The sequence below is a fragment of the Canis lupus genome, chromosome 13 (assembly GCF_048164855.1).
Source record: "Canis lupus baileyi chromosome 13, mCanLup2.hap1, whole genome shotgun sequence".
In the NCBI taxonomy this organism is placed as follows: Eukaryota; Metazoa; Chordata; class Mammalia; order Carnivora; family Canidae; genus Canis; species Canis lupus.
In genome coordinates, this window is record NC_132850.1 from 6664175 (window position 1) to 6686404 (window position 22230).

The 22230-nt window shown below is 56.5% G+C and overlaps 1 protein-coding gene across 1 annotated transcript in view; it reads left to right on the forward strand.

The window, feature by feature from the left end:
* Nucleotides 1–1559: 1559 nt before the first annotated feature.
* GRIK3 (glutamate ionotropic receptor kainate type subunit 3) overlaps nt 1560–22230 on the forward strand; it is a 222499-nt gene continuing 201828 nt past the window's right edge. The window contains exon 1 of the mRNA XM_072771904.1: nt 1560–1730. Coding sequence (XP_072628005.1) covers nt 1616–1730 — 115 coding nt within the window. The 5' untranslated portion in view covers nt 1560–1615. The remainder of the gene's footprint in view (nt 1731–22230) is intronic.

Genomic DNA, 22230 nt, shown 5'->3' on the forward strand with positions numbered 1-22230 from the left:
GATTTGCTTTTCAGATGTTGGGGGCCATGCTCTTACCAGACAGCTGGCAAATGGGAGAGATTGGGAATGATGGAATAGATCAAATTATTTAAATGAGAAAAATAAATCCACACACAGCCTAGCCGCTGCCCGGTGACAGATCCGTTTATTTATCTACTGTATCGGGCGGGCGCTTTGTCTCTGTCAAAAAGGTCATTAAACTCGCCTAACTGCGTAATTCCCAGCCTCCTGCTCCAGACTCGCTCCACAGCCCTTTCTTTCCCTCGACACCCAGCGCCACTTGAAAAAAAAAATTTATTATTGCTAATAAACAAGGTTTTTCCCCCCATTTTTTAACCCTTTCTAGCTTGCTCCCCTCCTCTCCCCCCCCCCCCACCCCGTGGGTCTTGCTGCCTCCCACGGCAATGACATGACCATTGCCGGGTGTCTCTGCATCCTTCTCAGGAGGCAAGGGGAAGGGGGCTAGCGCCTCCTGCACGGTTGAGGGAACACGAGGATGGGAAGTACCAGGTGCATCTCAGATGCCCTCCGGACTTCAGGATTTGGCCTCGGAAACCGCGGGGGCTGCAGGGCGCTGGCAAGTGCCACCTTCCACCGCAGAGGGTCCGCGGGCCAGGCCCGCCCCTAGCAGACCCTGCAGCATCCCCAGCCCAGCGCGGCGGACACTTCTGTTTGAATTCGGTCTCCCCGGAGCCCAGCCCCAGCTCGGAGGGCGGGTTCGGTGCGGCCGCGGCCCCCGGGTGCGCTCCCGCCGCCGTCCAGCCTGCGCCCGCTGCGTGGGAGCGGGAAGGCGAGGCTCCGCAGACGGCGGGCTGCGCGTCCCTCCGCTCGGCGGGCGCGTCTCCTCCAGCTGGTCGGGCCGCCAGGCTGCCGCCGTCGCCCGCTCGCGGTGCCAGCTCTGTCGCTGCACGCCCGGCTCCGCGGCTCCGTGCCCTCGCAGTTGTAGGGACTGGCTGGGGGGCGGCGGGGCGGATGGGGACAGCTGGGAAGCAGGGGGGCGTCCTCGCTCTCCGGGCGTCCCCCTGAGAGCCGGGCCCGGGGTCCCCGTCCCCGCCACCCCCCGCCCCCTGCGCAGGTGTGAGCGCGCGAGTGTGCGCCTCGGGGCGTGAGTGTGAAGTGCGTGTGTGCGCGGGGGAGTGCGCGGAGGGAGCGCGGGCGGCGGGAGGCAGGGCGCGGGGAGGGGGCTGGGAGGGAGTGTGTGCGCGCGTGCAACTCCACTCCGGGGCTTTGTGCGAGCCCGGGCGGTAGCCTTGGCGGCGGCTGGAGGAGGAGCGGCCGGAGAGACGCGTGCAGCCCGCCCGCCAGCGCCCGGCAGCCGGGGCAGGTGGCAGCCCGCGCGGGAGCCGAGCCCGAGCGCAGTCCGAGCGGAGCCCGGGAGCCTCGCGCGCTCGCGGGCGGCCCGTGGGCGGCAGCCGGGCGGGGCGGGCGCCGGCGGGGCGGCCCCCCAGTAAGATGTGCGCGGCGCCGCGGGGCGCCCCCCACTCGCAGCGGCGCTCGGGAGCCGGGCAGCTGGGCCAGGCGGCGCCTCGGGGGCTGCTGCGCGCCCGCGCCTAGAGCTGCCGCCCCGGGGAGCCCGCCACGGCCGCGCCCCGGGCACGCTCGGCGGCGCCCAACGATGACCGCTCCCTGGCGGCGCCCCCGGAGTCTGGTTTGGGAATACTGGGCCGGGCTCCTCGTGTGCGCCTTCTGGATCCCGGACTCGCGCGGGATGCCCCACGTCATCCGGATCGGTAAGGGCTCCCCGGAGCCGGGGTCTCGCTGCGCCCGGGCGGCGGCGGGGATGGAGCTGGGTGGGGTGGGGGCGCCGAGGAACGCGATCCCAAGAGGGTTTATTCCTCCCCCCGACCTCTCTCCAGGCTGCCAGGGGCTGGGGGTGGGGGGCAGGTGACCACCGGGAGGTCGTTCTGGGGAGGACAAAGTTGCAAAGCCGGGGTCACGGGCCTCACTTAGTGGGGAGACGGCGGCGGGCGAGGGGCCCTTGGCGCGCTCGGGGGAGGCCAGAGCTGATGGAGAGCAGCGGAGCGTTCCAGTCCCGGCCCGGGCGCGGGCGCGGGCGCATCTCCCATCTCCCATCTCCCATCTCCCGGCGACTGCCAGCCTGCGCGGCCGCCCCGAGTTCTGGGACCCGGCTTCTCCGCGCCGCGGGAACCCTGGGGAAGGCGCCAACTTCTCTTCCCTCCTGGCTCCCCGCAGGCCCCTCTCCTGCGCCGGGGGCACCGCTCCAGCGGCCGGGACGCGGCGGCCGCTGCGCAGGATGGAGAGCGGGGGCTTTGGGTCTTCTCTCCCGGCGTGGAGGGGGAGGCCTGCGGCCCGGCGACCTGGGACCTGGGGCAGAGAAGGGGCAGCCCCAGGTGGGTCGGTCGGGGTGGGAGGGGGGAAGGGAGCGGGTTTTAAAGTTAGCCGAAATCCCTCCGCAGCTGGCGGCGGCTGGCGGGGCTGCGCGCAGGCTTTCTGAGGTTGGCATCCCCGCTCTCCAGCCGCCGCCGCCCGAGACTCTTACTCGGGGCTTTAACTTTGTTGTGGCCGCCCCAGGCGCCCTGCAGGCAGCGCTCCCGGCGATGCGGGGGGGCCCCCTCGGGGTGCAGGCCCGGCCTGGCCACGCGGGAGCCTCGGCCACGCAGGCCCCGCGCCCGCCTCCAGGCCGGAGACCTGGGCCGCCTGGGTTCGCGAGGCGCCGCCGCCAGCAGCCGGCACAAGGCAGCCAGAGCTCTGCTGAGCCGGAGCCACCGTCCTTCCTTGTGGCTCTTCTCCAGGCACCGACTGCTAGAGGGTGAGGGGGTGCTGGGAACCGAGGTCGGGTTTTCCTAGGAGGCGGTCAGGAATCTGGGGGTGGGGGGTCTGTCTCCGAGGCTCACTCTTGGATCCCACAATGTCTTGAACTATAAACAATCCGGATGGGGGTAGAGCGCAGCCCTTAGCGCTGTTGTCCACTCTGGGGTCTTTCAGTCCATTCCTGGGACCCCCAACGACTCACACCAGAAGGCAGAGGAGTCCGGGAGTGAGGGGCTCTGGGGACATCCCCCACGGTCACGCTTAACCCTTTGCAGCCGGGGCTGCTCTTGGCAAGCCAGATACCTCTTCTATCTCCGCTCTTTTGCCTGCCCCAGTTCCCCGGTTTGGTCACCCATCCAGGGGCAGGCGGTCCCCTTAGTAGTGGGCCAGCACTTCTTTTATCTCCTCCTTCCTTCTTTCCTTGGTTTTTCAGGGGCCTACATGGTAGGGTGCCCTTGGGAGAAAGGAGGGGAGACCTAAAAGGTGCTATGTGCCCATCCCACGCATTGCAGGTTCCTCTTCCATGGTTCTTCCCCCTGCATGGGTGGGGGCGGCGGGGAGCTGGGTACACTCCTAGCCCAGCCTCAGGGATGGAGGTCTTTGGGGGCCCTGGAAATCAGGAGCAGATGAGGACAACCCCAGAAAGATGAGCGAAGGAGGGGCAGGATGATGTATCCTTACCTGCCCCCTCTTGCTATGGAATCGGCTTGCACTGGGGGCTCCTCACCGCTCTGAGGGGAAGCCCCAGCCTGCCTGCCCTTTCTTGGGTTCAGCTTGTAATAATGCAATTAAGGATGGCAAAGCCCTCCTCTCTTCTAATCTTCTTCGTATTAAGCCCCAGGATTAATTAGCGTGTCGGCCCAAGCCATTTATATCTGAGAGGCCTGCCCCATTTGATTCCCAGCCCGAGGACTGGGGTGCTGTGCGGATGCCAAACGTGACCGCCGGAGCTGTGCCAGCTTGGACGGAGGATGAGAAGGCTCTGAGGCCTCTGGGCTTCTCTGGAGCTTCCTGGGGAGCTGAACTTCCATCCTTCTGAGCCCAGGCTGGAGCCTTAGCTGGAGCCTTAGCTGGAGCCAGTGAACCACAGTGGACATCATGGGAGCGCGTGCACAAGTGCGCGCGTACACACACACACACACACAGAATCCTATGCCGAAACCCAGACACACCGCCTTGGCTGTGTCCGACACCATCTCCCTTTTCTGATCCACCCGTGGGTTTCCAGGGCTCTGACCGGGGCCGTGGGAATTGAGGTCCTGGAAATTGGGCTTCGGAGTGTGCTGGGTGTTTCTGGTTCCCGGGACGGGCTCCCGTTGTGCCTGGAGCCGAGTCCTATAGCAGCAGGCATCCCCAAGCACCAGCCTGGGAGAGGGTTTTCTTGCAGGTGTCTGAGGGGCTCTCTGGGCCAGAGAGCAGCGTACCCGCCCCTTTCTTTGTGCCTTTTTTTGGGGGCTGAAATTTCCTCTTAGACAAGGAGATGGATAGCTCAGCAGTGTGACAGAGTGTTCAAACAATCCATCTTGAATAGATGAATTGCATTGCTCTGTCTTTTTGTAATTGTGTCTATCAGAGGGAGAGGTCAAGGCATTGATTGCTTGGATGGTTTGCAAGTAACAAAGGAGAGTGAGGGAGAGAGCGAGGGAGAGAGAGTAATTGGATTGTAGTGTGCGGGAAAAAATGATCATTGATTATTTTATATGAATATGTGGAAGATGTATCTGCGTGTGATTATCAAGTGTTGCTCATTGAAGGTTTTCAAGGCATATTGTTCGGCGTTTTATTATTACTGTTATCATCGTTATTATTGTGGAGACAGATTCTGGTCTTAACTCATGGAAAGCCGTTTAATGCAGGGGTCCCCTCAGCCAGATGGGCTTCAGTGACCTCACGTGGACCTGGCTGCATGACCTAGAAGCTGAAATGCAGGGGCCCGAGGCCGGGAGCTAGGAAGCCTGGGTTTCCTGTTCCGTCATCTTCCCGCTTACTGAGCCATTTCGGTCAAATCACACTGTTGCCCCTTCTCCCAGTTTCCCCACCTGTGAACTGTTGGGTTGGCTGCGATGGTTTGGGATATTCCGTGGCTCCAGAGTACGTCCGAGTGCAGACTGGTGGGCACTGTGCTGTCCGTGTCATCATGGGTTTCACGGTTCCACGAGGCTCCCTCGTGCTACGAGGCCAGCTTGGAACTTGAAAAGGGAACCAGACAGTGGTGGCAGCAGCTGGGGAGCTCTAGTGGCTGGTGATGATCTCTAGCCAGCCAGGGGGAGGTTCGGAGCCAAATGACTGCAGAGACATAAAGCAGGTGTATGTGGTGGGGGTGGGGGTGGCAGGGAAGGGCTGGCTCCACTCGGGACTCTCAGAGCATCTACAGACAGAGCAGAACAGAGCAGATCAGAGGAGCCTCAAGGCCCCGAGCCTGGAATGGGGGGCCCAGCGGGCAAGCGCAGCAGTCCGTCCCTGGGGAATGAGAGCCCCTCCCCCAGAGTGCCCCAACCAGCCCCGGCTGTCCATCCCGATCTTTTGCCATCAGTTCACCCAAACGGTCCTAACATTCATCTCCCTAGTTTGGGAGCCGCATGTAAAACAATGAGGAATTTCTTACCGTGACTGGTGATGCGCTGAGACATTGCCGCCTAGTAGGAGCAGACAGGAGCTGAATGAAGATCAATAGGGTTTTCCCCCCTGGAAGTAAATAGCTTCAGACAAGACCTGGGAGTGGCCCGAGGGGCCTTGGAAGGCATTAACTTGAGGAATTTCTGCCTCCACTTCCCAGCCCAGCCGCTCCTGTCAGTCTGGGCTTGCCTCCTCCTCAAGCTGGAGTTTAATTTCTACTTGATGCCTGCCTCGCACTGCGCTTAGCAGTCATTTGACATCAGGATGATCTGGGGTTTTTTAGAGGTGGTTTCTGCAGGGTGAGCCCGGCACTGTGTCCTGACTGGGCTCTTCCAAGGTCACTTGCATCCCCCTGTTGCTGGCGCGACAGCTGACTTCAAAAGTCCAGCCCGCTGTGCTATTTTGAAAGGGCTTTGAGGGGCAACCCTGCAGTCCCCCACCCCTTCGGGAATGCAAGGCTGCTTGGGTGCTTTGAGGATCCTTTCTGGGGCCCATGAGCCCCCTGAACCCCCGTATTCCCACAGCCACTCGGTGTCCCTAGGAAACGGAGCCCCCTCAGGGGTCAGGGGGAGGAAGCACAGATTCCCTTGTGGACATTAGAAGTCTCCCTCCTCCTCCGGGGGCGGGGGCATGAGGCCATCCACATACAGGGGAGGTGGCGGAGGCTGCTTAGGGTGCCCTTTTCGGAGGAGACTTGGTTGTGCTCAGCAGCTGGGTTTGCTTCTGATCTGCTGAGGCCCAGCTTCCTCCGTCCTGTTACAGACAGCTGCCCTGCCTCCTGTGGCTTCAGCCTGAGCCCCACCTTGTTTACCCTGGACCCCCAGAGGGACTGCAGAGAGGCGAGAGCCGGTGCTCCATTTGGCTGGGCAGCGGAGGCAGCAGCAGCGGAAGAGAGCCTGGAGCCCTCCAGGCCCTGCCCAGCAGCAAGGAGGACCGAAGTTCCAGGAGCAGGGTTCGTCCGCCTGATGCTGGTGTGATGGGGCTGGAGCACCGGATGGATGGATGGATGGATGGATGGATGGATGGATGGATGGAAGGAAGGATGGATGGGCCCGGGGCCTGGTGCAGACAGCATCCCGGGCTCCTTCACTGCAATAGCTCGTCTGCCAGATGCCGATTCCCCGACAGCAGCACCAGGGGGCAGTGTGCCTGTGTTGAGGCATCGGCGTCTCCTGCCTGGGACCCCACCTGGGGCTGGAGCGACGTCAGCATCACGCACAGCAACATGGACGCCACCAGGGCCGTCATTTAAGGAGCACTTAGCAGGTGCCAGGTACCCCGGGGCTCCAGACGCCCAACTAGCAATGCGGGTGAATAGTAAGTGCTCAATAAATGCAGCTGCCACATTCCCCCTCCCCCCCAAATCTTCTTCAGGCTTCGCCACCCCGTGGGCGTTATTTCCATTTTGCACAGAAGGAAAGTAAGCTTGGCAAAGTCACTTGGCCAGGATCACACGGCCAGTGTGGGAGATGCAGGATAGGAACCCCTGTCCGCCCGACTCCTGGTCCTGTGTGTTTGACTGTCCGTGTGGTTGGAAGGTGGGAAAGCACCGGTTTGCAGGGGTGCTGGGTGGAGCACCCCCACTGCATGGCTCCGGGGGGCTGTGTGTGGCCTCCTCGGGCTGGGCCCTGTCGGGCCTGGTGCTGGAGACGGCTGTGTGGGTTCCCCAACATTTAACCCTGCCAGTGCTAGTTTGCAGAGTCACACTGTCCGTGCTGATGGGCCGCGTGGCCGATGTGCTTCCTCTAGAGGAAAGGGTGCGTGGTCTTTCTCACCCCTCCCGCCAACACTCGTGCTTCCAATGACTACATCCCACCTTGTCCGGGCTTCTGGACTCTGACCAATGCTCCAGTTCAACCTGAGATAAAGGATGGACTTTCCCTTGGGGATGGCTAGTCCCCCCAATAAGAATCTCTCTGTTCTGGGGACTCCGGCCTCCACGTCCCCCTGGCAGCCACCAGGCTGTCCTCAAAGACCTCGATTCAGAGCCTTGAGGAAAAGGCCCCGTGTCTGTGTCTCCCCCTCATCTCCATCACCAGCCAGTGACCTGGCAAGAGCAGGTGGTTGGTGAATTGCTCTTCGATCTTCCTTTTCCCTCACCTCCCTTTCCCTCCCCAGTCCCATCCCCGCCCTCTTCCAACATCCTTTCCAGGCTAATAGGTTTTATGATCATCTTACTTTTAAGCAAGAGTCACATTCCGACCTTCTAAATAGAGCCTGTCCTGCCGGGAGTTGAGACCGGTGGACAGTAGGAGGGTAAGGCCCACTGACACCGGGCTCTGGAACGTGTGCTGTCCCACACATGCTGTGGGTCTGATGTGGGGGCCTGAGTGCCAGAGCTGCCCAGGCCACCCTTCCGCCAGGCCACCTCTATGAGAGCCGAGACAAATTCACATTTATGCCTCTTGTCCACCATGTTCCTTCTTCTGGGGGACGCAGGGAGACTGGGATGAGGGTGGCTGCTGGGCACGGAGCCGTTCTAGGAAGTGGGGGCAACTGCATCACTGGGAGCCCCTAGAGAGGTGACACATTTGGGACAAGCACAATCAGAGCGGTCACGTTATCTTCCGGGGCCTCGATTTCCCCATCTGTAAAATGGGGATGATACCTCCCAGCCTGCCTCCCAGAGTCAGAGGGCTGTGACATCTTTTCAGAAAAGCTTAAGCAGGGATCCCTGGGTGGCACAGCTGTTTGGCGCCTGCCTTTGGCCCAGGGCGCGATCCTGGAGACCTGGGATCGAATCCCACGTCGGGCTTCCAGTGCATGGAGCCTGCTTCTCCCTCTGCCTGTGTCTCTGCCTCTCTCTCTCTCTCTCTCTCTGTGTGTGTGACTATCATAAATAAATAAAAATTAAAAAAAAAAAAAGAAAAGCTTAAGCACCGTCCGAAGATCAGCATTTCCTCCCAGTGCTGTTCAGGGAGTCTGGCAGCAGCACGGGGCCGGGTTAGGGGGGAGGTGAGGGAGGTGGCTAGGGGGCCGAATGGAGACATCACTGTCTACGCTTCCTCAACTTTGTCCCCTGAGTGGCCTGGACGTGGGGCCGGGGCCAATGCCTGTGTTTGCTCCTGGAGTCACCTCCATCTTCTGCTTCTCTCTGTGTCCCAGAGACAAGACCCTATGCCAGAGTGGGAGTGAGGCACGGCCCGAGGGGTTGGGTTTGAGGACCACAGGTCATTCTGATTTTGTTTTCGTTAGCTCTTGGCCACATTTTATAGCATCAAGGCCCAGAGCAACTTGAACCCACCTTACCTTGTTTTATTTCCTTTGGAGTGATGTCCAGGGTTCCCACTGCCCACTGCCCTGAGCCTGGTGCTCCCCTTCCCCCAGACGTCACTGTCCCACGTCCCCACCCCTCGCTGTGCCTTGTTTACTCAGGCTGACTGACCTTGGCTCTGGTTATGCCCGTGGCTGTGCCGAGGGCTTTCTCTAGCGCCTGTGTGTCCTGTCTCCCCCGCCTGTGTGTCCTGCCTCCCCCATTGGACAAGGAGGTGACCCAGAGGGCGTAAGGGCACCTCCCCCGCCATCACTACCAAGAGGCAGAATGAGCTTTTGGGGCGTCAGATACTGTATTTCATTGGTTCTGAGATGGACTTTCCCCCTCTGCCCTCTCACATCTCTGAAATCGGTGTGTCTCCTGTATCATAACGGGGGTTACTTACGGGATTTTTTTTTCCTCTCTCGGCACCTCAAAATATCATGGCGTGTCTGGGGTTTGTTGAAATGTGGTGGATCTGAGTTAGATTGTGAGTCTGACTATGGCCGTGCCTTGGGACGCTGGGCAAGGTGCTTTACCCGGGAGCCTCCGTTTCCTCGTCTTTAAGATAGATACCTTACTGTCAAGCAGAACCATAATCGGATGTTTTTAACCTGCAAAAAATTTCATATGGCCGAGCCTTACTGATTCATCTTCCCAGAGTTAGTGTGGGTATTAAAGAAGATAAAGTCTATAAAGCTCTTCGCACAGTACCTGATGTTTAATAAATGTTGGGAGAGAAAGGATCCCCAAAGGTGGAGGCCATGTCTCTGCCATCAGGCTATGAGCTCTGAGGCTGTCTGCTTCTTATGTGCCCTCTGCCTTCTGCCGACCCTGGTGCTCAGCAGTCCGTGCAGCTCAATACGTGGCATTTACCCGTTGCCCACACACCCATGTCCCCCATACGGGAGACGGTAGGGTTACCTGTGACAGTTACCCACCACGTTAGGGAGGCAGAGGGGTGCCTTTTAGGATGCTTCTGTATGTTAGCTCCCAGACTCCTCCTGGCCTGCTATTTTTCACATACCTGCAACCTATGGCAAATATAGGTTCTTCCCTATATTTGCAACGTTTGGGTTGAAATGCATTTTGCATGTATTCGGGAGCCGAGAAGAGCGTGGTGGTGGGATGCTCTTTAGGAATTGATCCGGGGAGTCCTCCTCGGTCCTTCTTGGATGTAGAGTTCGATCTTGCGTCTTGGGCAGGCCACTGCAGCCCAGAGAGGGTCTGCGGCTGGAGGCTGGGCCCCCAGGGGATAGACACTGCTGGCTCTGCTGGGAGACATCAGGTAATGAGGCCACGGCAAGAGCCGGGGAGGAGAGAGTCCCCATGGTGATCATACAGATCGGAGATAATGAGATGGAGTGAGATCCGGGGGGAGTGGCAGCTCCGACTCCAAATCCTTTGGTGCCATGCTGAATGGTGGTTAAGGAAGGCAGGGGAAAAAAGGGAGCGAGAAGGAGCGAAGATTCTAGTTTGTGTGAAGAGGGTTCCAATCCATAGGAGACAATTAAGCCTTGCGCTGTTAAAGGGACTGATGCAGACAGGCTGCTGATGGAAGGGCGTTTATAGAGTTCTCAGAACAACTGCAGGGATGAGCTCTTTAAATATGGGAACGAGGGAGACTTGTGCAAAGCCTTCCTGCATCTGCTTTGCAGAACTGGAATACGCTATTCCAAAAAGCCTGCCCAATTGGGCGGAAAAGCAGGAGCGGGGAGCCAAGGACTTCCCAGGGCTCCGCGCATCGCATTTCCTGTCTGTGATGGAGAATCACAGACTCTAGGCTGAAAAGGACCCCAGGGGTCACTCTAGGCCTCTGGTTCTCTAACATCAGCATGCATCAAAATCACCTGGAGTGCTCCTTAAAATACAGACCACTGGGTCCCCCCCTGCAGAGCTTCTGATTCTGTAGGTTTCGGGCGAGGCCTGGGATTTTGCATTTTTTCACAGGTCCCCAGAGAATGCTGATGCTGCTCATCTGGGGACTACTCTGTGAAGACCACTGGTCTAGGTCACTGGAGGGACCTCCCCCCCTCCTTACAGGTGGATATCGGGTCTCTGATTGAATACCATCTGAGATAGGAAGCTCACTACTCTGGACCCTCTTTTGTGCTTTCCTGCAAATGTTTTGGCTTATTCCAACCTTTGTTGCATGTTTTCCGCTAAAATTTGCCTCCCCGAAGTTTTGGTGAAGGCCATAGAACCTGGAGGTTGAGAGCATAGGTTCTGAGATCCATGTGTCTGAGTTTAAACCCTCTTCCCTGCCGCAGACTCTAACACTTTGGGTAGGTCACTTAACTTCTTAGCCTTAGATTTCCTCACCTGTAAAATGGGAACAACAATAGCTTTGACCTCATGGGATCATTGTGAGGATTAATATGCCCTAGCATTGTGGATAATTCCACAGGCTCTGGAACCTGCTGGCCTGAGTTCGAAGCCTGCCTCCATCACTTCCCATCCATGGGATCTTGGGCAAATTAATGTCTCATAGTAATAGTACTGATAGTACCTGCCTCACAGGGTTGTTTGGAGGATTTGAATGACTGAATGCATATACAGTGTTTAGACCACAGCCGTGGGAAGCGCTCAACAGATGGTATCTATTATGCTTACGTTGGATCACCATGCCCACTGATTCTGGTCTGGATTTGCTTCCTAGGGCAACCCTACGGAAGGAAACATAAAGGCATTTTTCCAAATTGAATTTCTCCAAGTTAAAGATGGTCAGTTCTTAAGAAAAAAAAAAAAGATGCTCCGCTCTTGCCCCATGGTGTTGAGAGCTAACCACCGCGCTGCCTGTGAGTTGCACCCAGTAAGCGCACCACTTCCTCGGACCTGGGCCTCCGTGTCTCCGTGTACAACCCAGATCACCGTCCCCACCCCCTCAGCAGCCATTCTGCTTTGCTGAGTTATGCTGAGCTGGTGGTCTCCGGGGATCACCCGGTCTTTTGCACAGGTATCGCTGCTGATCTATAACTTCTCTCATCTTCCCTTTGGCAGTTGATCTTTTGAGCCTAAAGGCAGGACCTGTCATTTATCTTCAGTAAATCCTATCACTGAACCTTCAGGTCTCACTCATTGTTTCTGGACCACCAAAGCCTGTTCAGGTCTCTCCATCCTCAGGAGGTAGAGGTGAATTTCCCTCTCTTCTTCCTCCAAGGGGTCTGTGGCGGAGAGGTTAATGGGGTATGGGCCTATACTACGAACAGAGCCCTGTTCTGGATCATGCAGCTTCCGCGGCTCCCTTTCTGTTATCTGGAATGCTCCCTGCCATCTGAGCCCGAGAGGAACCCGCCTTCCCTCCCTTCAGCTGTGTTGGCCATCAACACGTTGGACAGGGGATGACCAATGTCCAAGTCCGTTGGCTTAACTCAGAGATCTAGGATCCACTATGCTAAAGTTTAACCAACTTCAAAACCCCACTGGCTTCCTTAGGCTTTTAGGCCCTTTCTGACCTGTCCTGACTCTGTCCCTCCTTGCCTCACACACACTCTCTGCTCCACTGTGCTCAACATGCAAGTCCCCAGGAGGCACTGTGCCTTTCCTTCACATCCTGGGCCTCTGCTCTTGCTGTTCTTCCCCGACAACTTTGAGTCATCCTTCAGGTTTCAGCAAAGGTGTCTTTTCCTCCAAGAAGCTTTTCTTGACTCCTACTCACTTCTGTGGGTCCACACAGCACCCTGTACTTCCTTTGCCATAGCACTGACAATACAAGCAGTGGCCCCAGATGGCTTATTTTTACCGCTTTATCCGGTGTGTCTAGCACAGTGCATGGCACCTAGTAACTAATAACTACTTGTTGAATAAATGAATGCATTGATAAATACAGTCACTTGTTTTTTTTTTTGTTTTTTTTTTCAGTCACTTGTTTTTTAAAGATTTTTATTTATTTATTCATGAGAGACAGAGAGAGAGGCAGAAACACAGGCAGAGGGAGAAGCAGGCTCCATGCAGGGAGCCCGATGCAGGACTCGATCCCAGGTCTCCAGGATCAGGCCCTGGGCTGAAGGCAGAAGCTCAACCGCTGAGCCACCCAGGGGCCCCAAATACAGTCATTTGAATAAAAGTCCACCTACCTGCCCTGTTATTCAACTCAACACTTCTTCCTTCTGGTCAACAGGACTTTGCGAAAGACATTGTGCGATTCTTCTATGAAGTCAAAGTTTTAGTGGAGTCGTGGGTGTTCTGACACAGACTCTGTCCATGTAGGTAGCTTGGACAGAGCTGGAATATTTAGAGGAGTGAGTCCTTCTTTTCACAGGCCTAGATTGGTCTTCACATCCTTGGTCTGGTTCGTCTCATGATGAGTCTCCTCTCGAGGGAGCCACGAGCTGTCTACTTCAAGAAGAAACTGAAGAAAGGCTCATGACCTCACCTGCCTCTCCTCCCCACTGGCCCCTCAGCATCTCTGATGCTCCCTCTGGGAGCTGAACCAGGAAAGAGAGCTTCTGTGATTCATCCTTAATAGGCAGGCCGCTCAGGACAGCTGGCAGGCAGGGCTGTTGCTGTGCTGTGTGCGCTGCGGCCAGCCAGCGGTCCGGCCCCTCCGTTTTCCGTCTTCACCACATCACCTACTCCTACTAGGATGCATAGACAACAGGTCTCCATGCAAGCATTGTGTAAAGCAGAGGTGTTGACAGCTAAACTGGAGGTTCAGGCTGTATAGACCATCAGCCTGGGCCTGTTAGCCCCGGGGATGCATGCATCGTCTGGGTTCTGGGGAGTGTGAATGCTTACGCGTGGATGTGCTTGTGTACTTAAAAGAAATGACCACTTGGAGGTTTGCTTCTCTAGCACATGCTTCCCAGGGTGGCTCAACAGCCATTCTTTATTCCAAGCCTGACAAATGACTGTAGTGACTTTCCTTTGGACCAGTGGGGAGCCAAAGACTTAAGTTGGGGGTCCCAGTACCTGGCTGACTGGGCTGATGGGTCTGTCGTATTTATGTATCTGAGAGTGAGTCCCAGACAGGCTGGTAGTGGAGCCTGGGCTTCCCCTCTAGCACATGACAGAACCCGGCTCTCCCCTGAGGCCATGCCCTCCCCTTTCTTGCTTCCTTCCCCGAGGAAGCAGATGACACATTATGAGCAGAAAGAGCCTGTTGCCTACATGGCCATTTTTCCTGCCCAGTTTAATAGAGGTGACAGCCGTCTATTTTACTTGTCTCGTAACATCGAATCAGTAAATAAAATATGGGTGAACTCTCAGGTTTAGCTGAATTATGGCCAGTCCATGGGGATGGAGGGCTGGGGGAGAGCTGAGCAAGAGAGATTGAATCCCTTGCCTGTTGCAAGAGAAGCCGAGCCTTGTGTCCTTCTCTGGCTCCAGGAAGTCTTTCGGTGCTGACGAAGGCCAGGCAAGGTCATCCCATTTGGGACTTCGTGGAAGAACCAGAACACAAGTAGGACGCCCCTCCCTAAATGTTGAAGCTACAAGAGTACAGTATCTGTCCTTACTTCTTCCTTTCACAGATTGGGACATTGAGGACCAAAAGGGGAACGTGCTTTGTGCCCCATCCATTGGTGAGCCATGGGAAAATCAGATGCAAACGTGGGTCTCTGACCCCCCAGTCTATTAAGAAAACTCCATCCCCGTTCCTATCTCTCTCTCTCTCACACACACACACACATACACACAGTGGAAGCTTTACATTTGCGGTCTTGAGATAGACTACATTTTTCCAAGGTGGAAAAGCAGACCTATAAAACATTTTTTCCACATTGAAGGAGAAATACCAAACCAGATTCAGGTGTGTTTAGAAAGGTAGATAATTGGTACCCACTACACAGTTCCCCCAAGAGGCCCGGAGATTAAGGTTTACGCCAGCCTCCGTGTTCAGCACCACAGAGTGCAGTCGGGCCCTGGGGTCCTGAGTGGGCGCCACCTGCCCGCAGACTCTTCTAGCAGGAGTGACGTGGCTGTTGCAAGGTCTTGCTAAACAGGCATTCTTTTCCCGAATTCTATTCCTCTAGGACTGTGGTGTTCACAAACCAGGCTGAGGTGTTGAGCAGGCCCACGGTACCTAGTAAGAACGATTGTTTGTGGTCATTCAAATCGAGAAATTCACAGTAGAGGAAAATGAAGAGCAGAGAGAGAATTTTCTCCTACACCTGCCCGCCCCCCCTGCCCCACGTAAATTGTTCCTAAGCCTCTGCTGCCTTGTACAGCTTGTCTGCTAGGGAGCAGTCGCAGATGACAAAACGAGTGAACATTCTATTGTCAAATATCACACCTGATACCAAGCATCTTTGCTCAGCTTGTCAGCATCATCTTTCACATTGCATTTGGTAAGTAGGCTTGTGCTAGGTATTTTTATCCTGCTAAATGTGATTTCTTAAAAGTATTTTGTGTGTTATTATTTCCTGAGTTGTGGAACCCTGCATACCTATAATAGAGCTGTATTTTCTGCTCGTAAATAAAATTACTCCTCGTTCAGGTGATGGGAATTAAATGTGTCACAGCTTCGTGGTTTTCCCCAAAGAACCCCAGCAGTACCAGGTGCTCCACCACCTGGATGCGTCTGAAACGCCTTGAGCTTAGGCTGGGTACTGACAAAGGTCTCTCCTAGACAGGAAAGTCACTCAGCGAGTGGCCTCAGCATGCCTCAAGAAAGGGGGACCTTTTGTCCGTCACTGAGGTGCTGGGGGTCAGCTGGAACACCCGGCTTAGAAGCCAAAGGCCGCAGGAGTCTGAGAGCATTTGAAGGATGGAGTCAGAGGAGATGGCTCGTGCCTCTGAACAAGGAGCGATGTCTGAGTAAACGGGCCCTGAGGATGTAGGAAGCAAGGTGACACCTTGCAGTCACACGGCAGAGATCCGGGTCGGGCGGAGGGGAAGTGGGTTCTAGTGTCTACGGGGCAGGGCTGCTTCAGGGCCCTGGCTTGAGAGATCGACAGGGGATGGTTTTGTGGGGTTTTTTTTTTTGTTTTTTTTTTGTTTTGTTTTTGCTTCTCCTGCTTGGATTCACAGAATCAGAGAAATCTGCGTTGGAAATGTGGCTATTTTTATGCTGTTTGTAATTTAGTGTTTATTTCCTGCTGTTTTCACGTGGACTCTGGGCTGACTCATTGATTCACCCAATATTTATGGAGCGCCCCCTCTGTGTGCTGCGGAGTGCCACCGGGAAGGGGGTGGTTGAGGGTCTGGGGGCGTGGAGCCGCCTCCCTGGACCTGGTGGTGATTCAGTGGCCTCCTGCTAGGTCCGTGTGGGGCGACCTTCCATGACAGCCCTGGTTCCTTGCCCATGTAGGTACCTGCAGTTCAGACCAGAGCCCCGTGCTGGGATCTTCCTCGCCCTTCCTGGGTGCTGGGGAGGAGCTCTGAGGCTCAGAGAGGAGGGGCCACGAGGTAAGAATCACACAGCAGAGCCCGCTGGGGAGCCAGGTGTGCTCCCTCTTGCCTTGCTCCTTCTAAAGCATGTGGTCACTTCCATTGTTCTGGGGGTTTCCTCACTCCTGAGCTGTCACGCCCCATCATCGACCTCTCACCCCCACCCCATCCCACTGGGCTCATTTTGGCCAATTCTCTGTCTCTTGTCAGAATGGAACCTTAACTTCTCTAGATGGGGCAGGTGAGTGTGTCTGCAGGGAGGAGAAGCGGGGCTCGGGGTTAGCATCCGACTTTTGTCTCCAAAGAAATGGTTCTGTCTCCTTTGATGGGAAAGCTTTTCTTTCTGGCTGATTGAGATTCTTTCTGCTGCAATGTAAATCCATCTCATCCATGACATGACATGGCCATATGTGGGGTTTGGGAAGGAACATCTCGACTGGGAGCCAGTAGCTTCAGGGACTGCTTTTTCTTAGGGCCGTAGCAAAGAAGCTCTCCAGCAATTAAGCTGAGATGGCTACACTTGCCCTCACATGGGCTTGGGCAGATTTATAATATTTTCTTTTTTTAAAAATTGGGATTTTTTTTCATGGAGACAGTGATTTATGGAATAATCAATTTCTTTATCTACCTAATACATTGGAGTGATCCGTCAGCATGGGCAGCCATCTCCCCCAGAGGCTGGGGAGGGCCGGCAGCCTTTGAGCCTGACTCACCCGGCAAAAGGTGGCTTTTGCTGTGAACTACTTTGATCCCAGAGTCTGGATCTGAGGCCTGCAGGGAGGAAGGTCTGGAGCTCCTGCATCCCCACTCTTTGAGCACAGATGCTAGCAGCGTCGGCCCCACCTGGAGAGGAATAAGGTCTAGCCCTTGCCGGCCCCATAGTGCTGGGATGGAGACCGAGAGGGAGGTGAAAACCTAAAGCTTGGTGATGGGGAGGCGAAGGCTGTCATCTCTCAGTCTCCGAAGGCTGTTGTGTAGAGGGGTGAGCAAACCTGGTCTTAGAAGTCCCAGCAGAGAGCACTGGGGCCAGTGGGATGATGGTCCAAGGAGACAGAATCTGGTTCAACACCAGCTGTCTCATATTCAGTGCTATCTGAAGATGAAGTAAGCCACCTGAGGAGTAGTAAGCTTCATGTTATAGGAGGTAATCAAGAACAGATTGGCCAGGGATGTTCCCGAGGGGCTCTGGGTGAAATTCCAGGCATCCCCAGCTGTGCAGCTAGAGAGGCTATAAGAACCCAGGCTTTCTAAGTGGCCCTAGAGGAACGTGCCTTCTCTGTCAACTCGGAGCTCAGAGCGGTGGTCGTGAGCCACGGTGTTAAGGTCAGTCTCTCTCTGTCTTGCATATGCCTCCCGCGGCAGTTCATCCGTTGGCAACGCCCAGGGGTCCGGAAGGAGACTGGTGGCTGCAGCCAGCCCTAGGCAGGACCTGTCAACGTTTCTGAGCAGGATAAGGCTGGATGCCCTGGCGCCTGTGGCCGTGTCGTTTGCACACCTCTCTGTGGCAGGTGCGATGACCTTCTTTTGCAGATGTAGGAATGGCTGTCTGTACGGGAGATGGATGGTCCAAGGTCACGCAGCTGGACGGGGCGGGACTCAGTCTGGTTCACACGGGCACACAAGAGGTTGTTTGCCAAGCGAGCCTTCATTGAACACATGCCATGTGCTGGGCTCTGGAAGCATAAGGGTGAGGAAGACAGACGTGCTCCTTGCCCTCGTGGAGCTTGCAGTCTGGCAGGAGAGACGGACACCAGACATCACTCCAAGGTCAGGGCGTGTTACAGACGGGCTGCGTGGGCTGCCTGCGGGCCCTTCAGGGAAGGCTTCCCTGAGTCTGTGACCTTCGGGCTGAGGCCGAGGGAGGACCAAGGTGCAGCGAGGTCAGGGGATGCGCACGAGTGGGGCATGTGTCCCAGCTCGAGGACGTAGCACGTGTAGATGCCCAAGGGGCAAACCGTTGCGTGAAGTGGAACCATGTGAAACCCCCGGCTTTGTAGGTCGGACGCGGCCAAATGTCTGCAATCTCATGTGTTTCAGACTTGTACGTAAAAAAACAAAAAGCAAACCTCAAGGAGGTCCGGTGTGAATAGGGGGAAGACGAGGGGAGGTGGAAAAGTAGGGCCTGGGGAGTGGGCCTCGTGTGAGGCTCTGTAAGCCAAGGCGAGGGGGCTGGGCCGTACCCCAAGGGCACTGGGGAGCCCTTGAGGACTGTAGGAAGGGAGCAACATAACCAGATCTGTACCTTTGGGAAGGCATCCTGGTGGCTGCCAGTAACGACTACATGGGGGTGAAGGTGGAAGCTGGAAGGCCACCAGGAAGCTGTTTAAGGAGTCCAGGGACATGCGTGGGCGCATGGAAGGCTGCTTAGAGACCCGCAGGCTGCCGTGTGGAGGCGAGGACCCTCCCCAGAGCCACGCGCCCGTCTTCTGAGCCCGCCTTCAACGTTGTCCGGGAAGCTCACTGGGCCTCCAGCCCCATGGCCTGTTCCCCAGTTTGCCCAGAGGACCCTGGGTGTGTCCATCTCCTGGTGCCCAGGGTGATGAGGACTCCCCGGGGTGGTGGGCAGCTCCCGGTGTCCCCCCTGCCCCCACCCTGCAGGCGGACAGGCCTTAGACGCCTGGTCACCTGGCCTGGCCTGCAAGTCCTAGGCCTTTCTGACAGCCTGGCCGGAAGGCTCGGGAAGGGGACCCTGTCTGTCTCTGCTCTTCCCTCGGAAGTCTAGGAGGGGCCAGGACCTTCTCCGTGGCTGAGGATGGAAGCCTCCTTCTCCTTGGCAGGTGGGAGGGGGGAGGTCCCAGGCCACGGGACAGGGGCAGGGGTCCCCCACACCTGGGCCGGGAGCCCTGCATGGCACCGGCTGCGGGCGCTGTGCTTCCCTTTTGGTCTCCGTCCCCAGCCCCAGTCTCTGTCCCCAGCCCCGGTGCTGATGTGCAGCTACTGCGCTCCCCGGCAGGAGAAGGATGATCTCTTACCGGCTTGCGACGTGCCAGATGCTGCGCTAAGCATCTTCTTGACAGTCGTTCATGGAAGACAGGGAGTCTAGGAGGTAGGGACTGTGTCCGCACTTGAGCGACGAGGAAACAGAACCTGGCCCGATGCACACGGCGGAGAAGGCATCCCGAGGTGTTCGTCGGTGCCATCACTGTCCTCCATCACCGTGGTGGCTGCTGAGACCTGTGGCTGTGCCTGGCACAAAGTGGGTGCTTGGGGAGTGCTCGTTGAATCTTGCTTATTATCCAAATTTGGGCAGAAAATGGGGTGAGCGGTCTGGGTCAGGAAAGGGAAAAAGCTTGGGAAAGGGGTCTTCACAGCTGCCCGGATCCCCGAGGATCTCTTGCTCCCACTCCCGCCGCTGGCCAGGTGTGTCCCAGCCTGGCCCCTCCCTCGTCTCCCACTCCTCACCCGTCCCCATTCTTCTAGCGACGGCACCTGGGTTTTTTGGTGCTGTTTCCTGGCAGCTGCAAGCCTCCAGTGCCCCCCATCTCGGGGTGGGGGGTGGCCTGGAAGACGCCCCCGCCTTCAAGGCTCCCCTTTGGGGCGGGCGCTGCCCCGGTCCTGCAGATGCCTCCCCCAGCCAGTCCCGCTGGGCTCCGCATCAACCTCTTCTCACTCGGAACCACTGTCAGCTCAAGGCAGGCGGGGCTGTTTGTGACTCTGTGCACCTGCATTCTCTGCGTCTTCCCCCCTCGGTGCCCGCCCCTCCGGCCTCCTGCTCGATTTCTTCTTTCTCATACTCCATCTTCTGGCGTGGGCTCACCTCCTCCGGGAAGCCTCCCCTGGATGCCCCCAGGCAGTGGCACGACCTTCCCTGGGCCTCCCCGAGCCTTGCTCCAGCCCCCTTTTTACAGCACTTCTTATGGGGGCGGAAATGATCTCCTTCTCCTTTATCCCCCTGGTGACCCCAGAGCCCACGTTGAAGCTTGTGGACCTCTTGTGTTTGCTTCCGACTGTTTTTTTTTTTTAAATTATTCCATACCAGTTTATTGTAGGTATTGTGTTTCAAAAAAATTTATAACATAAACAACTCCTCATGTCATAAAATAACTTGGTACAATTTTTAATAAAACTTTTGAGAATTTAACATCTCATCAAAATACAATAAAATATGGTTTTAAAATAGGATTAACCCTTTCTGCTTTTCTTTTACTTGAGGGCATATAAACCAAAAATACCCAAGCTACTGCTGCACATTTGAACTTTAACAAAGCACATTTGGTTTATTTAAATGTAACTCAACCATCCTAAATTAGTACATAGTTTGTTTTCCTTCCTGTGTGGTTCTTTGTAATTTTTGTTCCTTTTGACTTGTATTTGTTTCAACCTAACTTCCTTCTTCATTTTCACCTCTTTCCATCTGCAAAGAGAGGCAGAGACACAGGCAGAGGGAGAAGCAGGGTCCCTGCGGGGAGCCCAACATGGGACTCGATCCCAGGATCCTGGGATCACACCCTAGGCCAAAGGCAGACACCCAACTGCTGAGCCATCCAAGCTTCCCAAGTTGTATTAGTTTTTTTATTTGAATTAATTAATTAATTTGTTTATTTATTTTGTATTGGTTTTTTTAAATTGACTCAGCCCACATTCCAAGATCGGGATGCTTTATATAAAATGTTGGGTTTCTGGCTTCCTTTGCCACCTTCCCACTTGCCGCAGCCCTTCTAGTGCATTCCACGAGACGGGGCCGTTGGCCACCATGCCCGCGCTCTTTGTGCAGCGGCGTCAGGAGGGAAAGGTGAAACATCTGGTGCAGCTGCGTTTCTACCGTCCTACATGCTGAAGATGCGGGGTGAGAGGGCCGTTCATTTCCAAAGTCCGTGTGTCACGGTCCTGCTTCCTGTAGGGCTCCTTGGGGACCCTGCAGGCGCTGGGTCCCTGATCCCCATGTGGACCAGGGGTTCCCCAAAGGCAAGGACCTTATCCCAGTCCTCTTTATCCTGATGCCAAGAGCAGGTGTTCCCTGGGCCTTTTTCCTCATCTCATTGAACCCTTACAATGTCCCTAAGGTGGGTGTAGTTCTTCTGTCTTTCCAGGGGAGGGATCTGAGCCCTCGAAAGGAGAAGGACCCCCTTCAGGAAGGGGGGGGTTGGCGGGTTTGAGCCGGTCTGCCCCACTCCAGCCTGATTCCCCTGCGTATTCCCTGCAGCTGCACCGAATGAGGCCCCAGTAGACGAGTACCTGACAACCCAAACTGAATCCGAGAGTCATGGAGGGGATGGGGTCCTGGATGTGCCCTCCCAGCAGTGGATGGGCAGTGAGTGGCATGTTCGGGTGCTCCTGGCTCTCCCTCCTTTGGGCACCTGGAGGCCTCTGAGTGGGGCTGTGTATCTCGAGGGCAGCATTACCCAGAGTTAAGTTAACGTGGTGCAGGCAGGAAATCTGCGGTAGTCCCTTCGCTTGACCGTGTCTTTCAGGCCCCGGGACACGGTGGGGGCACCAGAGCTCTGTGGGCACATTTTAACAACATCTGTCCTTGTCTGCTCCCGTGGCTGGGGGCCCATCATGCCGACACAGGCCCAGCAACCTGTCAGGCCTGGATGGATACTAGGCCACGCAGATGCACGGCCTTCCCACCCGCCTCCAGGCTCTGAGCAGGGACGCTGAGTAGGAGGCCCCTGCACAGCCTGTATTTGTGCTTGGCCAGGGTAGGGGAAAGTGGGGAGAGGCTGTGCCCACCCCCGGCAGCACTGGGATGCTGGGCACCCGGGCCTTGACCAGGTGACGGCTGAGGGGCACCTACAAGGACAGTGCAGGTTGTCTGGTGTCAGGGGTTGGGAGGTGGTGCAGGGGGAAGATCTAGCAGAGAATGAAGCGCCGACCAGTGCCTGTAAATCCCGCCTTCCCAGGCACATCTGGTTTGAGAGTCTAGACATCTGGCCTTCCTGGGTCTGGAAGCTGGGAGCGGGTCCCTTCCTGGGATGTTCTTCATCCTCAGTGGCGGCGGATGGCGTTAGATACTGTGGCAGGGACGAGGCATGAGTGACTGACTCCCGGCATCACCTGGGAGCGGGCCGGAGGTGCCCTGGGTGCACAGCTCAGGACCGCTTCCCGGGGGCTGAGCTCAGCCCCACCCCACTGTGGGAACGGAAGGTCTCGACCTCTGGAGATGCTGTGGCCTCAAGGTCAGGTTGGAGGCACAGCTCTTGTGGAAGTCTGAGCGGCCTTCATTCTTCCCAGCCCCGAGGACGTCGTGCAGGGGTCACCAGCCCCACCCACATGTCTGCAGGTCTAGTGTCTCCACATCCTGAGAGCTTAGAATCGAT